This window comes from Hordeum vulgare, chromosome 1H (genome assembly GCF_904849725.1).
Source record: "Hordeum vulgare subsp. vulgare chromosome 1H, MorexV3_pseudomolecules_assembly, whole genome shotgun sequence".
Taxonomy (NCBI): Eukaryota; Viridiplantae; Streptophyta; class Magnoliopsida; order Poales; family Poaceae; genus Hordeum; species Hordeum vulgare.
In genome coordinates this window covers 57,461,480-57,479,616 of record NC_058518.1, presented here as the reverse complement: position 1 = coordinate 57,479,616, position 18,137 = coordinate 57,461,480, and the positions used below count along the sequence as shown (strand labels likewise).

The following is an 18,137-nucleotide window of genomic DNA, read 5'->3' as shown; positions in this document are numbered from 1 at the left end:
TTGCTCATGGCTTTAGCACGATGTTTCGTCGACTGTCTCGTACAATAAATTTTGTTCCCTTCTGGTGAGAGAGAGAGAGAGAGAGCGCGCGATGACAAACGACACGCTTTCTGTTCGTTCTAGCACTTGTAGTTGATGCTTGATGATGATTTAACCCTGGATGCAATCTTGGTTACTTCTAATGTGTATTTTTGCACTGCGACTATGGATGGATTGAGAGCTTTTCCCACGGAATATAAATGTTGAAGTAAAATATGTCTTTATTGTTGCCAATGGACGCGGGAAGGGACCCCGAATCGGGCCCCTCAAAAAAAGGAAGAAATGCCGAGGCCGGCCCTGACTATCCACCGACGGCAGCATGCACGCACGTAACATGCAGGCATGGTCGATGGTCCACGCTGCTAGCGCCCGAGGCAGAAAACGGCAACAGCACGGCGTCCATGGGACATGCTTGCCACGCACCGCCACGTATCGGATAACAAAAAACTAAAATGATGGGCGTACATAACAAAGTGTCACGTACTCTTGGAGAGAGATAGGTGAAGAAAAAGGTAAATCTTTTCGAATTACCGGCAGTGCGACGCGTCCCGGTCGGATCGTCACGTACCCAACTAACTAATCCACAGCTTTTTTCTTTAACGAGGATCCATAGTTATCTATTGTTGATTGGTTCGGAATGGCTTATCACGCGTGGCGCGTGATGCAGCCCATGCTGATGACGATGGCATACGCACTTCTTCCATTAGTGTACGCCTCAACCTGATTTCTTTCACGGTCGGCACCGAAATGGATTGTATATGTGGTATGGTCACGCCATCGATCGGCCTCAGCTAGATGACAGGTTTGAGAAGAGATTACGTAAGAATACGAAACATAGCTAGGCCCGCCCGGCCAGATACGGTCTCTTCACGCCAAGCTAGCAGACAACACTTGTAAAAGGTTGTGATTAAACAAATGAACATATATCAGGTACATACAACGACCGGAGGAATCCCATTGAACAGTCGAGTCTGGAAGCAATAGGTGGGCCGTGGGCGGCTAAATGACGAGTCCCTCATTCAGTTTTTTTTTTTTTTTAGCACGAGTCCCTCGTTCAGTTATGACTTACTCCCTTCGTCCGATAATAAGTGTATTTTTTCCTTTTCTGTCAGTCAAACTAGTTGAACTTTGACAAATTTTATTGAGAAAAGTGCTAGCATTTATGATATCAAATTAGTATCAATAGATTTGTCTTTACATGAAGTTTCCAAATATATCATTTTCATGTCATATACGTTGCTACTATTTTCTATAAAGTTGATCAAATTTTAAAAAGTTTGACTAAGTACAAATCTATATGTACACTTATTTGTGGACGGAGGAAGTATGGCTTATCAAAGACTCTGCATCCTTCTGGATCCCTCCTCTGTTCAAATATAATAATAAATACTCCTTTCGATTCTAAATTTATTTTTTCAATTTTTTAATATAAACTACATACAAAGAATAGACATCTAAAATATATCTACATACATTTGTATGTGATCTTTAATGAAATCTTTTAAAAACTTATATTTATAAACAGAAAAAGTATTATCCTAATACCTTTCCTAAAAAAAGGCAAGGTTTTGACCGGGTTCGTCTTCCTTGTATACCCTCAGATAAGTGCTCAACTACTTTCTGACCAAAAGTTCTCAGATGAGAGCCAGAGATTGAGGATAACTTCGAACTGTTAGTTCTCCAAACAAAATTGTTTCAACTGCTAGGGTAAGCTGACTTGACAAAGGTAATACAAGACCACAGGTGCAAATTAGACCCCAAGTTTTATGTTTCAAACAATGCTTAAAAATGGAAAGAAAATGCCATAGGCCTATATATGTCAACTACTCCCTCCAATAAAGACCACTTATCTTAAATTTATCTAGGTATTAATATCTCTGGCACTAGAATATGTCTAGATACATATGTATCTAAAAAAATCTAAGACAAATAATATGAATGGAAGGGAGTATTTTAAAATCTTCCATCTATGGGCTATCAAAAATGGAGAAATTATGGATTATTCACAAACATGTCTCTTTTTATAGCTTACAATTTGGCATACTTTTTAATGATTTTTTTATAGATGCATAGAACACATGTAGATGTATTCATAGAAAAGGTCAGATTCATTTGGAACTTCTAAACATAATCTCAGATTTTCATCATAATTTTTAAATGTGGACCTCCCTATAGCTCGGGAGCCATATAGTGGCTCATAGTATATGACCTTTTGTTATATACATTTTTTGCTGAAAAAAACATGGCTCAAGAAAAAAACAACCATCATGAATGTACGCATTACCCATACGATTGTCGTTAAATATTTATTTGTAACTACAAAGAAATACCCTTGTGAAAAACAGCCCACACCAACATAACCTGAGAAGTACCAACAAAGCAAAATGTTTTTTTTTTGAGATGAACAAAGCAAAATGTTAGCCCAACGACAAGATCACAAGAGTAGATACACGATAAGTTGTTGTTTTACTGGTCCTCTTCATCGTTTTCATCTCTAAGGCAGTGATTTGCCACACAAATCATATTGTTGGCGTTTTTCGGCACCCTTTCAGATTTAAATGTATTTTTTTTATTTTTTATAAGGATTTATGCTACTTTTTCCTTTTTAAAATATAATGTGTATTGATTTCCGTGCAAGTCAACCATTTGAATGTTCGATCAAGATTATAAAATAAAATAACGACATCTACATACAATGCCTAATAGACAAATATGAAACTACTCCCTTCGTAAGAAAATACAAAAGCGTATAGATCACTAAAGTAATGATCTAAATATTATTATATTTCTTCACAGAGGAAGTACTTTTCACGATGGATAAAATGGTATAATTTTTGTGTTACAGTATTGATATGTTTCTCTAGAGGCTCAGCCAAACATGTACTCGTTTTTTTTAAGTACACTTCATGTAAAGCAACGGAGAGAGTATATAGCGTTTGGCCTTTTCGTAAAAAGATATTAATCCAAAGCAAATGCCAAACACACCACCAACCCCCGGGTTACAAAATTTACTCTTACTCCCTGGTCGGTAAGCATGTTAGCATCCACTTAATAAACCCCAATATAAATGGCCAATCCAAAGATGAACCATTCACGCCTTCCCTCTCGTTTTGTTTGCAAAATTGACTCGTTTTGTTTGCAAAATTGACTCGGAGCGGCGTAACGAACCCATTTCTTTCCTTGTTTTACACTAGTTAGCATGCACGTGCAACGCACGACTAACCGAATAATTTATAAATTGCTTTTTATATTAAAATTTTAGCAATGCCTCTACTTTAATCCTCAATCGAAACAACTACTCGTATTTTGTAATGCCACAGTTCTAAAAATTGTGTTCTCAAAATTTCAGATTTGAATTGTGTTCTCAAACATATCATAACCACTTAATTGACCTAAAACAGTCTAAACCTCACAAAGTAAGTGTGAAGAGACACATGGTATGAACACTCTTTTATAGATTATTCATTATAAAGATGGCAAGGTCTCAAATGAATTCAGAATTTAATATTTGTTCTTCAAAAAAGTCTAGGAAGCAACACAAAAGTAATGAGAGAAAATAATAACACATCAAAATAAGTGTCAATAAATATGAATATAAAGGATCATATGTGTGAGAATGCATCTACAAGAACAAACGCATCAACACAAATACTATACAACATTTACATAAAATTGAAAACTCAGATACGCAAGAAACTATGAAATTTTGAATCCACCATCCTCCTTTCTCAGTGGATAGGCAAAGCGAGTGTACCACCAGAGCGGCATAAATAAAGCCATAACAAATTAGTACTTCCTTATCTCTCCCTGTATTATTATAAACAAACAAAAATCAGACAACAAATAAGATGGTACAATTTAAGTGAACATGTGAGATAGTACATAATGCTCAGGGTAAGAAATATAAGACCGGACTACAGACCCCCAATATGATGGTATGGGAATGTCTACACACTCCAGCATTCTCAAATCTAGGCCCTGCAAAAGTTTCAAACCCCATTGTTTAGATGAAACTGTAACTGGCCATCTCCAATAATAAGATGGTAGGAATCTCCACACAGATATCAAAGAGAGATGGAGCTTCTGATCGAGTAGTACTTGCTTCAGCTTGACAATCCATGGAAGCGGACGAATCCAGATTTCCTGCAACTGAATATCTATGATCTCCACGATCAGATAACTCTTCATCATCGGCATTCAGTTCCACGTTGTCGTCGTCATCCGAGGCACCATAAAGGCACTCGGTCGGTACAGTTTCCACATCTGCTTCCTGTGAAGATCCATGAGGTTCAATTCCACCAGTAGACACTAGGAGAGTATCCCTTCTGACAACATTGAATAAAATACCATTCTCAATCTTTTCAGGCTGCAACAAGTCACCTTCAGGGACCATGATACTCGCGGAAAGACCAAATGGAGACCTAGGAACAGGTGTATCATGAGGATCGGAACCTGTATTGCCTGAGGTCCTACCAGGAGTAACAGGCCTTGGATGATTATCAACTGGCTCTCTACCAATTGGGTGACCAGCAAACAAGTTACTATTCGGTGTCAAAATATCACCTTCACTTCCCTTTGGTGATATTATTCTGAATTCTGGGTCAATCTCAAGGTTCTGAACAAAGCTGATGAATTTATTAGCCAAGGCTGTCCTCATGAGAGGGCCACCACTTCTCGTCCATGAGTTCAAGTCTATACTCTCAGATTCACTGTCACTGCTATCATGTATACTATGTTGGAGATGGTGATTTCCGTTAGATGGCCCAGCAGTTCCTCCAACTGCTTGATGGCTTGTAACAGTGGGAGATGTGAGCAACTCCTCATCGAGAGAACCAGTTGAATTTTCTCTTGCTATGAGATTCCATGACGGAATCCTTCTAGATGGACAGAGTCTAATTGTAGCACCATATCCTTGTGAAGCGGATGCTCTTTCTGCACTTCTCTTCAGCCTACGCATGTGGTTCAGGAAGGCAACACATTCATCTAATGCAAGCTCAATAGCACAGTTTGCCCTGATGGCAGAGAGCTTTTCCCAAGTGCATCGCCTACCCTGACTTGCTGCTTTCTGAAGCTCAGAATACAAAGGATTTTGTATGATCTTCGAATACTGACGATACAGAGAGAAAACGAACATTGGTAAGACTACTGATTAATGTGGTGAAGATTTGAAATGTGCACGAAAGAATGGATTAAGGAACATTCAAAACCCGAGCAAGAGTGGCTGGCATAACAATTGTCACATGACACCTCCGTGCACCTGAAGCCCACATGCAAAGAGTGTTCAGATAAGTAACCACATGCAAAGTGTGAGAATCCTCTCCCGTTAGCTGTCAACCCATCAGAGAACATACAGTTTGGAGTAGGATTGCCTAGTGACACACTGCAGTGCTAGTTCAGTTCGATAAAAAACAAGATGAGAGAAGATTGGATATCACCTTTCAGCAAATGAAGAAAAAAAGAGTAGACCAGGTTCAGACATGCTCTGTTTCACCTAACGATTCAGGTGTCAATTGGACGACCCAAGTTGCCACTGACACCTCCGTGCACCTGAAGCCACCCTAGCTGATGGCCGGCGAGCAGCAACAGCAAGATCACACCACACCACACCTCTCCCTACGGCCTCCCATCTCCTTCCTCTCCTCCCTTTTCTCTCCGCCACCGCCGTCCTGCAGATGCTGCCATGCTGGACATGCTGCCGTCGCCTCCTGCAGGGACGCGTGCGTCAGGGACTTGCTAGTGAGCAGCTCCAGCAGGAGCATGCCCAGGGAGTAGACGCCACCTCCGGGTGCGGTAGTCGCCGGCAACCGCGCGTAGGTGGGGTAGAGCGCGGCGCCGCTGCGGCCGAGTGGACCGACGAAGGCCGAGGCCGCGGGAGGCGGACGGGGGATGGGTGGGGAGGCAGGCCATGGCAGCAAGAAGAAGAAGAACATCACCACCGTTGCTGCTGGGACTTCAGAGAAGAGGCTGGTCAGCCCGGCAACGTCGTCGAGGTTCCTCCTCAACTCCTCCCGCCTGCTATCCGACGACCTCGACGTCTTCGCGCTGCCCCCGCCTCCGTCGCCGTCGTTCATTGACGTGCTCCCCGGAGGCGAAGGGCAGCCACCGTCCTTCGTCGATGCGTTCCCCGCTAACCTCTCCCTGTCGGCTCCCTTTGCCAAGGAGGCACCGACGTCGACCGTGCACCAAGCAGAGTCCTCCTCGTCGTCAGGGACGTCCTCTGCTTCGTAGTCGTTAGAGATCACGGGCGTCCAAGAAGAGGACGATCTGTGAGGGGAACGAAGGGGGAGAAACCCTAGAAGAGGTGTAGCGCGTCACGCACCTGGAAGCGGCAGCGGGGATCGAGGGCGGTGGGGTCGTGGACCACCTGGAGGACAAGGGGGCGGCGAGTGCCCATCTCGACCCGCAGCGGCGCCCAGAGCAGGTCGGCCACCCAGGCCGTCGCCTCGGGCTCGGCCGCGCCGTCCTCCCCCGCCGCCTCGGCGACCTCGGCGACGAGGTGCATGAGCAGGGACACCTTGCGTGCGAGGCGGAGGCAGTCGGCCCGCAGCGGCGGCCAGGTCGGCGGCGCCCACGACCGCGATCTCCCGCACGATCTCCGCGGCCGCCCCGGCCGTCGCCGCCATCGTGCTGCCCCGAGTCAGGACTCCGCGCGGAGGATGGGAAGGGGGGCGGCGGGGAAGAGGAGGGGGAGGGGGCATGCCAATCTCCAATGTCAACGTCGCCCGTGATCGTGGTGGCTGGATGGTCCCGTGATTACAGGGGACGTTGCTGGGCATGTTCTCCTCCTTTTCTCTATAGGAAGGCGGAGCACGGTCAGCCTAACTTTAATTGCTAAATGCACACTGTGGTTCTGCGTGGATGGTGGAGAGCCGTTAGATATTTATTTTTTGGCTAATTCTGTGGTGCTGATTGGTGTTTGTTTTTGTGGGGGTAATAGCTGTGTGTATCTAGGGAAGTTTACGTTTGATCTTTTATTAGTAGTATAGAAGAAGGAACACGGTCGAAAAATGGACACCTAAACACACATTCCTTTTTTTCCCCACTTTCTTTTAGCTTCCTTCTGTTAGAGTAAAACGAGATTGAATGAAAGTAATGGACGATCAGTCCTGATTTCTATTGATTCTCAAGTTTATATACATCTGGAAGAGGTGCGAAGAAGAGGTGCCTGTTCGGAGGCATCCCTCCAGAACAGGTGCCTGTTGGCAATAGAGAGATAGAATAGACATGACTTTTCGGGGTTGGACACCCTTTCCTAATTAATTTCTAACACTCCCCCTTGTACAACACCGTTCCTTGAATGCTTCATTGTTGAAAGTTTCTTGCATATATAGACCTTCCATCTTGATAAATCTTAGATAATCTTGAGAGTCTCCCCCAAAAACCCTGTGGGAAAAATATGAGGAGAATAGAGTAGATATGTTTCTTTACCATGAAAATGGTAATACCATCATAAGGAGATGTAAAGTGTATCAAGGGCTTTTCAACCTGATCTGCATATGAAAATGTGAGATCATGAGATCTCAACTTCAAGTTGATTTTATAATTACCAACATTGTAAGTTGCGATAGACTTGAGGTCTTGAAAAATTATTGGGTGATCATTCCAAAATGTGCTCGGGGCAGCATGTTTCTCTTAAGGAAAATATTTAAGGTGAATAAATATTCATCCATTATGTACTTAGTTTGAGAACTAAGTGAAGTTGGTGAGGGATGAAATACATATGATCATACTTAGCTATTAAGAGAATAGTCATGACACATATTCCGAAGGTGGAGTTATAGTGGCAATAATACCTCGGGTGGATACAATGACTGACGTCGTAAATCATCTTACAATAAATAATCTCACCTAACATGTACTTACTGTATTTGGAAATGTGAGCCATGCGTTACTTGAAAATGCTAATGCATTTGTTTAATTTACTTCTAGGAGTAAGTGACATCTATAAATAAATGATTTGTTTGAGAACAATCATAGTCAAGGTGATCCTTGGTGAACCTGGGTGTATCCTTCAATTTAACACACGTGATTAAATTATTGCTAATGTTTTGGACTTCATTCTTGAGGAAGTGTGTGACTTTAGAGTCGCTGCCAAAACGTATAGACTTGCATGCTTAACATTGGTTAGCCACTATGAAAGTATAACCACGATGTGATGTGGTCCTTGCGGAAGTGTTGTGACACTAAGTCATTTCCATACATTATGGGATCCATCTTGATGGATGGACGATCCTATAATTAGAAATATTGTCGTAGGCTTCATTGCCATGTGTTTTACCAATGTAATAGAAGGTAATCACAAGTAAATGCAAATATTTATGTAGTTCCCTATGGTATATTCAAGCAAAAAGAGCCTTGAATAATTGATATTGATAGATAATACCATTCAACATGCAATAATCATGCATGAATTTACTATGATAGTAAATCATTTTAGTGAACAACAACAATTGCTTCAGAGGAGCAAATTTTAGTACGGCTGATGCCATATAGCCATATGTGTAGACCTCAATTTATATAGGATGACACTTTAAAGATAATCATCAATATGGTGTAGATCTCGCAGTAATAGAAAACATAGTCTGACTATTGTCAGTACATGTTTATAATTCTATTACCTTATGTTATCTAGAGGTAGTCACATATTAATATTTGGAAGGGCACTTTGAAGGTAATCATCTTGTAAAACACAAGATGTAGACCTCATAGTAGTGATGAATAATCTACGAATTGTGCAGTAGATGTCATCAGTACCTTGTAATTCACAAATAAAAATTTAGATGCCGCCATATCAAGTATGAGACTACGTAATCCTTGTTTGGAATTACAATAAGATTTGCAAAAATTAAAATTAATTGCAAAAATATAGTTGTTCTCCTAAAACACATGCCTTAGGAATTATTTGAGGCAAGACATATATATTGTCTTAAATTCCGAAGGAATAAATGCACGTAAAACATTCTTTTGCATTTAGTATTACTGTGGTAATACATATAGATGCAAAACTTAATAATTCACATATCTATGTAATATATGAAGACATGAGGCTTCACATGATATTTTACAAGATGTAAAATGATGCATAATTGTATTTTATGCAACCTCCGAAGACCCCCACGGCCTAACATATGTATTTGTTTTAAAGCAGAGGCTTTATATAAATATAAATAATAACTAGCAAAAGGACCCATGCGTTGCAACGGGAGAAAGAAATACCACACGGCACACACTCTTAATTTATAAAAAAATGTCTATAATTTGAGAATTTATAGTTACGATACAAATAAAGATGGTCTTATCCTAAAAAAATGCAGTTCAAAATTTCACAGGTCTTCCATTTTAACACGGCTTGCATGTAGATTTAATACGTGCAAAGAATCAGTCAAGTGACCTTCAGTTTCATCTCTAATCCTGATTTTGTTGACGTGTTCATCCCCAACCCGGATGAGTACCGGTATGAAAGAAAGACGAATAATAACTTATTTATTAAGATTGCATCCTAAATAGTATTTTTATTAAACGTTTAACAGATAAAATAATATCATATTTAAATTCTACATATTTTTCTAATCAAATTCCATGTATAATATGTTTAATTTGGAGTTACGGTTTAAAAAATATGAGTATTTAAAAAATATTTAATATATACTACGAGTTTAATGTCATAAACAGTAAGGGCTTTTTTGTAAAATCACCTCGGTGGGTTTTCCGACGGAAGCGATAGCCTCTTTATTATTAGGTAAAGATAACCTGAGCCTCGGTCTGAACCGTAAAGTCCAATATGATGGCTCGTTTCATAACATTCATTAAGCCAGAGGGCTTAATCGCAAAGATCTGTTAATCCATGGGTTCAGCAAAAAAAATGTAGGAACTTATTTGTGATTATGAGAAACCACGAGGGCTGAAGTGAAAACACCCGAAGAGATAAGGTTCTCTTTTTTTTTTCTCTCCGGAGCGGTTCCTCACGGGAATTTCTCCCGTAACCGAGCGCTGCGGGGCTCTATGCGATGGAGCGGTCGATCGACGGCAAGAGCGGCGAGGGCTGAGGGGCGGCGCGATGGCGTCCTCGGTGCGCGGCTGCTCAAGCCCATGGTCATCTCCGGCTGAGGCGAAGTGGGTCCATCGGCGTTGGCGGCGCGAGCCACGCCGCCAGCGGAGGCGGAGCCCAGAGGTGGCGGCAGGGCTGGCCACGGCCTGGTGCGGCCGGGCGCGGGCACTGCTGGGCGGGCGGGGCCGGCCATGGTTTGGCGCGGACGGGCACAGGCACAGCCTGACGCGGGCTCGGATGGGTGAGGCCATGGCCTGGCGCGGGCGGCCACGGCGCGCCGCAGCACAAGGAGGCGGCCGGGCGGACGACCGCTAGGCACGTCGCGGCGCGGCGCAGAGGCCGGGTGGACGGACGCGCGGCCAGGGGCTGCTCGGAGCCGGCGCGGCAGCCGTGCGAAAGCCTCGTCGAGGGCCGTCGACGGTAGGAATCGGCTGTTGGTCGCCGCGCGCAGCCGTGCGCCGGGGCTGCAACTCGAGCGCTTGAGGGCGCTTGCCACGCGGATGTGCCTCGTGTTAGGGACAGGGAGCGTCGCGGGAAGGGGTGCTGCTGCCGTGCCTGGAGGCGTGGCCGGTCACTGGCGTCCGCGTCGCGCCGGAGGGCGCCGCTTCGACGCGCTGCAGCGGAGGGCGTCGTAGACCGTGTGGTGCCTCTGTCGCCTGCATCGCGCACTGGTGTTTGTGCCGCCGGAGCGTTGTCGAGGCAGAGGCGCTGGAAGGCGCCGCCGCCATGGCCGTGCATCAGGCCGATGGCCATGGACGCTGGTGCCGTCGATTTGCCCCGTTCTCCGCCGTTGTATTGGCCTACCTGCTCCGTGGAAGAGGCGTGCATGATAACGTGTTAGAGTAAAACGAGATTGAATGAAAGTAATGGACGATCAGTCCTGATTTCTATTGATTCTCAAGTTTATATACATCTGGAAGAGGTGCGAAGAAGAGGTGCGTGTTCGGAGGCATCCCTCCAGAACAAGTGTCTGTTGACAATAGAGAGATAGAATAGACATGACTTTTCGGAGTTGAACACCCTTTCCTAATTAATTTCTAACACCTTCCTCGCCCGCCACGCCTTCACGGTGAAAATGTTATCTATTCCGTTGGGCCGGCTTCATCAGGATTACGCAAGGTAATCCAAGCAGCGAGCAAACCCCGCACCACACACAACCGCGACCACACACGCACGCAAGCGCACCACCGCCACCAAGTGGCCGAGCTCGCGGAGCTATATAAATACGGCCCCGCTCCACTTTCCAAACCGCATCGTCAATCCGTCATCCATCCCACCACGCGCAACACGCCCTCCGGCCCGACCCGACCCGCCACGAGCGCGTCCCTCTCCGGGCAGCAGCGGGCAGCAGAAAGATGGTGGCGACGGGCGACGCGGAGGACGCGGCGGCGGGGTGCCGCGCGCGGGCGGCGCTGCTGGGCGGGTACGAGCTCGGGCGGACGCTCGGGGAAGGCAACTTCGGCAAGGTGAAGCACGCGCGGCACCGCGCCACCGGGGACCACTTCGCCGTCAAGATCCTCGACCGCGGCCGGGTGCTCTCCCTCCGCGGCGCCGACGACCAGGTCCGCCGCGAGATCGCCACGCTCACCATGCTCGCCCACCCCAACGTCGTCCGCCTCCACGAGGTAATTACTAATTACTAGTACTCTACTACTACTAAATTACCAATCGCGATCTCGGCTCCTGCTGCTAGCTGCCCCGTGGATCGTGCTCTCAACTGCTCTGCTCTGCTTGGTCGGTTCGATTTCATTTCCCCGTGATCGGCCAGTGGATCCGGTTGACGAATTAGCCGCGTGCGATGCATGTTTTGCTGCCCCGCTGCCTCCCCAGATGTACTACTAGTCTACTATGCACCATCCTTGATAAATTTGGGGAAAGGGATTGCGAGCCGGGTTACAAACGTTGATCGGATATGCGTTCATTATCTAAAAATCTTGATGACTGGGAAGAATCCTTTGCCACTGCAATTATCAACCGGAGATTCCTTAAAGAAATCAGACTTGGATGTGGGGGATTGCGAGCACCGTCATAATGCTTATCCATATATGTTCTGCTGTGCTCATACCAACGCTTATCTATAATTGTTGGAGGGATTCTGCTTTGGACTACATTAGTACTAGGTCTTAGCGTGTCACACGTAGGACACTAAAACCTATACCACGTGGTGTTGGTCCAGTTGGCAAGTTGTCTCCAACTGCATTTTCTCCGTTCGTTGGCCCAACTTCAGGCATGGGCCAGTGGGGCCCGTGGAGGCAGGTTTCCATTTAGAGCATCTCCAACGGTCTCCCTGTTCCAAAAAAAAATGCACATACAGGGAGAGTTGAGGCCAAAAAACTTGCTCCAGCAGCCTCTCTGTATCCAAAATATTTCTGGATCTCTTCAAAAAAACACTCATCTCTTCTCACCCCCCCCCTCCTCCACCACCGTGCCGCACCACCATGACGCCGGCTGCCGTCGCCGGAGCTCTGTCGATGTCTAACATGGACGCCAGAGTGAGAAAATAAGAAGAAAGTTTGGGGAGAAGTTTATAGGGAAACTGCCACAGTCACACACCTTTCACACCCAATAAATTTACTAAAAAACACCTAAACACACATATAGGAAGAGATTTTTGAGGAGGCTGCTGGAGATGTTCTTAGCAGCGTGCGATGTATGATGTGCTGCGCTGCTGCCTCTCCTGGCTGTGAACTCATATTATTATCGTTTCCTTGAAACAAATATTATTATAGTTTGTCAATTACTCATTATTTTGGCTAAATGCTATAGAATTGACAATATTTTTAAGCAATCTGAGCGAATGCCCTTAGACACGTCGGATCATGCACATGAATCCTAAATTGTTTACGTCACGTACCCCTCTGAGTGAACTATGAAGCTGATAGCAAAAATGGTTTGCTTAGGACGACAATCTGAGTGAACACATTCGGGTTGGCAATTTCAGTCTTTAGAGCAGGACAATTTTCAGATTTTATGTAGCATGGCAATTCTCTTCACTCAGCATGGCAATTTCTGAGCATTGCAATTTCCCACATGACAATTTTCACTTTTAGAACATGACAAATCCTTTACAACAGTACGACATCTTTATTTGTTTTCGCATGGCAATTTTGAGGTGTTTGTTGGGAGTAGTTTTTTTGAGCGAACATTCGTTCCTCCTAGCCTGGGGAACGATTGCTCGCTTGTGTGATGTGACTCCCTAAAGTGACATCACATGTATATTGACGTCCTTATTTTGTGGAATTGTTTGTAAAAAATGAGGAGGAAAAATACCTAGAAAGACGTCATTGAGCTGGGTTACAAAACATTGATCGGATATATAGGAGTTCATATCTAAACAGGATGACCTGGAACAATCATATGCTGCAATTATCAAAAAATGACAGCTTATTATGGAGAGTGATGTGTCCACCCCAGAGCGAGGGAGGTTCAAACTCGGGCAGGTCACAACTTGGGCGGGTGACAACTTATTGTCACGTTCTAACCATCCGGGGACCAAGGAATGCGATCGGTCCACATCATAATACAATTATCAACATGAGATTCCTTAAATAAAAAGTTACTTGGAGATGGAGATTGCAAGTTTGCAAGAATCATCATAATGTTTATCTATACATTTTTTTAAAGATTCATAGGAACACTTATCTATAATTGTGGGGGTTCTCTTCTGAATATTATAGTAGGGATGGGCTAATAGTCTGCAGTTCATTGCGCGTTAAAGGTAGACAACTATCCTGTAGCACGTGGAGTTGGTCCAGTTGGCCGGCTCTAGTTGCATAATCTTTGCTCATTGGCCCACCCTGTAGACGTGGGTTAGTGGGCCCACAGAGGCAGATTCAGCTCCACGCCACGCACTTCTCCATGCTAAGATTAATCCTTAGATTTGGACAGCATGTATCACCGTCAAGTATCCAATAATGCCGACCAGCTGCTGGCCACCCCGTCCTTATCTTTCTCTTATTTTCTGTGCGATGATCTTCTTCGTATTCTGTGAAAAATAATTGTTTTAGGTCTAACTCATGGTGCACATGAGCATATGGATTCGTTCATGTGGGCCGTTTAAGTAACATCAATGTCGTTTTATTAATCCTGCGATTGTTTTAACTCTTGGTTTTAGGTTGCTGCTAGCAAAACAAAGATCTATATGGTGCTTGAGTTTGTCAATGGAGGCGAACTTTTTGACAGGATTGTAAGCCCGTATAACTTTTATTTTCAATTGTCTCAAACCTTGCTTTGCATTATAAAATTCTCTGTCAGGTACATTTCTTAGTTTTAACACTTCAAGTTGATCTCCTTCCTAAAAATAAAAGGCAATGAAGAAAAAACTATCTGAACGAGAAGGAAGGAGGCTTTTTCAGCAGCTAATTGATGGTGTGAGCTATTGCCATGGAAAGGGTGTCTACCACAGAGACCTCAAGGTACTGACGGCTGAAGTATTTATTTGAAGCATCTGATGAAGCGATTATTGATCATTCTTATTGTTCCTGTATTATTATATACTTCGCGAGATGGCCAATATGGCTTGACTGTTCTGTGTTCTCCTGTTTATCCCACTGTTACATGTTACAGCCTGAAAACGTTCTTATTGACCGGAAAGGCAACATCAAGATCTCTGATTTTGGTCTCAGTGCTTTACCACAACATCTCGGGGTATGACAGAAAAACTTATCACACGATTTCTTGTTTTGATCATTATATTTTTATTGATAGCTTTTGCGAGGATATTTCCATTTCATTGAATTTAAGATCTGCAACCTTTCAGAATGATGGATTGCTGCATACAACCTGTGGTAGCCCCAACTATATTGCTCCTGAGGTAAAAGACTGGCCACCTTCAGACCAATTGTCTATTTTGCAGTATATTTGCTAATTCTTGGGCCAAATATATTCAGGTTCTGCAGAACAGAGGTTACGACGGATCATTGTCGGATATCTGGTCTTGTGGAGTAATTCTTTACATAATGCTCGTAGGAAACCTTCCGTTTGATGACCGAAATATGGTTGTTCTTTATCAGAAGGTAGATATTCTTAAAGAAAGAAAAAAAAGTGATATTTCCTGTCCTGTTCTGTTATGATAGTTCTCTGAAGCCATTCCAATGATACTACTATTATCTGGTTGCGTGTAGATTTTCAAGGGTGACGCTCAGATCCCGGAGTGGCTTTCTCCCAGTGCACAAAACCTCCTTCGTAGGATTCTTGAACCAAATCCGAGGAAGAGGATTAACATGGCAGAGATAAAAATACACGAATGGTTTCAGAAGGACTATATTCCTGTTGCTCCATATGATGACGATGATGAAGATGTACGGCTTGGTGCAATTCTACCTATCAAACAGGTATGACAAGATGACACAAACTATATGACGCCTAAGACCAATTTATGATCTAATATAGGAATCATATGTTTCGTATCTATAGTCACTGATTGGTGAATTTTGGTTTCTATTTTTCTATCCTGAAGCAAATTAGTGAAGCACCCGGCGACAAGAGCACTCATCAGATGAACGCTTTTCAGCTGATCGGAATGGCATCCTCCCTCGATCTTTCAGGTTTATTTGAGGAAGAGGTATGCACAAACATTTTCCAATTCCTCCCTTTCTGTATTCAGAGTGATTTGGTCTGCAAAGCTGGGAAGAAAAATCATATGCATAGCTTCTGAAGATAAACACTTCATATTCTTAGATCAAGATAATCACTGAATGCTGCCACTGAGGCCTTATACAACTCATCTGATCCAGCTGAATTTGTTGCAGGGAGTGTCCCAGAGAAAGATCAGGTTCACATCAGCACAACCACCGAAGGATTTGTTCGACAAGATTGAAGTGTCCGCGACACAGTCGGGGTTCCATGTCCAGAGAGCGCATAGCAAGGTGAGCAGAAGCTTCTCATTGTAAATGTTTTTCAGCATCACATGATTGAGTACAAGTTTTGAAGGAACTGAAAAATGACGTGCCGTGTTTTATTTCAGCTCAAAATAACGGGAAACTGCAATGGACCGAACAACCCCACACCATTCTTAGTCTGTGCCGAGGTATGATTCGGCGAGCTGAACCTTTCTTCGATGAAACGTGTGGGAAGGGTAACCAATGGATACCATATCAACTGCTAACATCTGCGGTGCTGTTTTTCTTTTCTTTTCTTGTCCCAGGTGTTTGAGCTTGGCCCCTCTCTTCATGTTGTGGAGCTTAGGAAGTCCCATGGTGACACTGCAGTGTACAGACAGGTAGACAAGAGCGCTAACAACAACTGGATTTGCCACTGCCATAACTTTCATCTTCAGTGCTGGTGCTTAGTGCGTGAATGACTTAATGATGTTGCTTCCTTGGAATGTATTTTGCAGCTCTGCGACAGGATCTCGAGTGACCTGGGAATTGACAAGATTTTTGGGATGGGGTCGCTCTTCGACGACAACCTCCCGAGCTTCGACAGCAGAGCCGCGACACCACTGGTTGCCTTGTGATGAGTGCTGTGTTGTAGGTACCCCAACTGACATGATGTTGTAGGACGCTAGGACCATAGCTGTTTATTGATTGGAAATGACGATGGTGGTGTAAGGATTAGGATCGTACAGTGTACAGAACTACATACAGATAGGGGAGTGGTGAAACTGACTATGTATGAAGGCCATCATCCTCAGATGAAGGGGTGTGATAGCGGCACAACAGTGGTTGAGCGATGTAATAATTTTTTTGCGCAAAAAGGCCAAAGGCCTTATATTACCGAAAAAGTGTTTTCCCTCGCTTTGTATTACTACAAAGCAACCAACACCGATACATAGATCGTTGGGGCGAGTAGTACAACAAACCGAAAGGAAGAAGAAGAAGAAACAAATGCCAACAACGACAGCACAACAAAGTGCGGATGATCCGCCACCGCTGCGCCCACCGGAAATAAACCACCATACGAGGCTTTGATCCTCCGCGTACCAAGCAACACCTCCAAGAAGGAATGCGACGCCGCCGACGCTGCTGCTCGGACGGGTCCTAGGGTTTCCCCCGGCATGCGGGGGGAGGATGGGGATAAATACCACCGACACCCTCCAGAAAGGAATGGTGGCACCGGCAGGCGTCACCGCATCGGAGCCGAAGACCGGCAAGGATTACTCCCGTACTCGAAACCCCGTCGTCCAACGGAACCGGAGCCGACCGGCCAAATCTCCGCCCACCACCATGCGCCATCTCGGTTGCGCCACCACCCACGCCGCCACATTGCGAACACCACCACGAGGCCAAGAGAACCGACGAGAGGCGCAAAAAGGCGGAAGCAACGGCACCGTTACCGAGTAGGAGGGAACCACCTCCCCCGCCGATGAACAAGATATGCATCGGTGTTGGTTTCTTTCCCCAAAGGCCTTATATTAAAGTCGACCAACCTTTACAAGGATATGTTTACATAAATGAAAAATTACACATGGTCTTCCTCCTGCACTTGCCATGAGCGAAGTTCGATACCACCTGTGGACATTCCAAATACCATGAGTTAGAGAAACGTTGTTGATGCAACGGACGGGAATCACATGTTGGAGCTAGAAGATGTTGACGACTACAATCTGCAAAACTTACCATCATCCAGGAGAAGAAGACGATGAACATGGTTGGATGCCCCCCCCGATCTATTCAAACATATACGGGAAGACATAAACTCGTAAGCTCCTTGACGATGTTGAAACTTGCCGAATGTTGCCGGTTGGAGGAGGACCTAGAGGGCCAAGACATGATGCGGCCGTCCACTTCACCGAAACATACATTTGAAGAACACCTACATAACACGAAGACACGACCAGATCCACCACTCTAGAAGAGTACTGACCACACACCCCCTTTGTTAGACAGTGTATTCTCTGTATAATACATGGTACTTGTATAAACCGTGTATAACAAGTTAGTAGGGCGTGCGTGCGTGATCTGTATGGTTAGGATGTTAGGATCTCTCTCTATCTCATTGTGTTTAAACTGTAGATAAGAGGAGATTGATCCTAACGTCCTCAACCTCCCTGATGTAAATCTGTTCGGCACTTGTGCCTATATAAACATGCAGCGCATCCCTGCTAGAT

The 18,137-nt window shown here is 44.6% G+C and overlaps 2 protein-coding genes and 1 pseudogene across 2 annotated transcripts; 1 reads left to right on the top strand and 2 right to left on the bottom strand.

Annotated features, from left to right (window-relative positions):
* Positions 1–3,752: 3,752 nt before the first annotated feature.
* On the bottom strand, positions 3,753–5,798 carry LOC123396567 (triacylglycerol lipase SDP1-like). The gene is made up of 3 exons (XM_045091470.1): positions 5,642–5,798; positions 5,247–5,296; positions 3,753–5,146 (listed from the first exon to the last, which is right to left on the bottom strand). Exons 1-3 carry the CDS (start codon positions 5,796–5,798, stop codon positions 4,043–4,045), a joined length of 1,311 nt encoding a protein of 436 aa, XP_044947405.1. The 3' UTR covers positions 3,753–4,042.
* A 533-nt stretch (positions 5,799–6,331) lies between these two features.
* On the bottom strand, positions 6,332–6,662 carry LOC123396556 (annotated as a pseudogene).
* A 4,677-nt stretch (positions 6,663–11,339) lies between these two features.
* Positions 11,340–16,811, top strand: LOC123422584 (CBL-interacting protein kinase 17-like). The gene is made up of 12 exons (XM_045107712.1): positions 11,340–11,712; positions 14,202–14,273; positions 14,395–14,502; positions 14,654–14,734; positions 14,847–14,900; positions 14,977–15,102; positions 15,211–15,420; positions 15,546–15,650; positions 15,838–15,954; positions 16,053–16,115; positions 16,233–16,307; positions 16,425–16,811. Exons 1-12 carry the CDS (start codon positions 11,443–11,445, stop codon positions 16,542–16,544), a joined length of 1,401 nt encoding a protein of 466 aa, XP_044963647.1. The 5' UTR covers positions 11,340–11,442; the 3' UTR covers positions 16,545–16,811.
* The last annotated feature ends 1,326 nt before the right edge of the window (positions 16,812–18,137 follow it).

Bases quoted from the DNA above. Each gene is read 5' to 3' on its own strand.
- LOC123396567 (XM_045091470.1), bottom strand. From the start codon at position 5,798: ATGCTCCTGCTGGAGCTGCTCACTAGCAAGTCCCTGACGCACGCGTCC. The intron at 5,297-5,641 runs GTGTGGTGTGAT...TGTGGGCTTCAG, and splicing joins AGGCCGTAGGGAGAGGTGTG to GTGCACGGAGGTGTCATGTG. The intron at 5,147-5,246 runs GTTTTGAATGTT...CTGTATCGTCAG, and splicing joins TGCCAGCCACTCTTGCTCGG to TATTCGAAGATCATACAAAA.
- LOC123422584 (XM_045107712.1), top strand. From the start codon at position 11,443: ATGGTGGCGACGGGCGACGCGGAGGACGCGGCGGCGGGGTGCCGCGCG. The intron at 11,713-14,201 runs GTAATTACTAAT...TCTTGGTTTTAG, and splicing joins ACGTCGTCCGCCTCCACGAG to GTTGCTGCTAGCAAAACAAA. The intron at 15,651-15,837 runs GTATGCACAAAC...AATTTGTTGCAG, and splicing joins CAGGTTTATTTGAGGAAGAG to GGAGTGTCCCAGAGAAAGAT.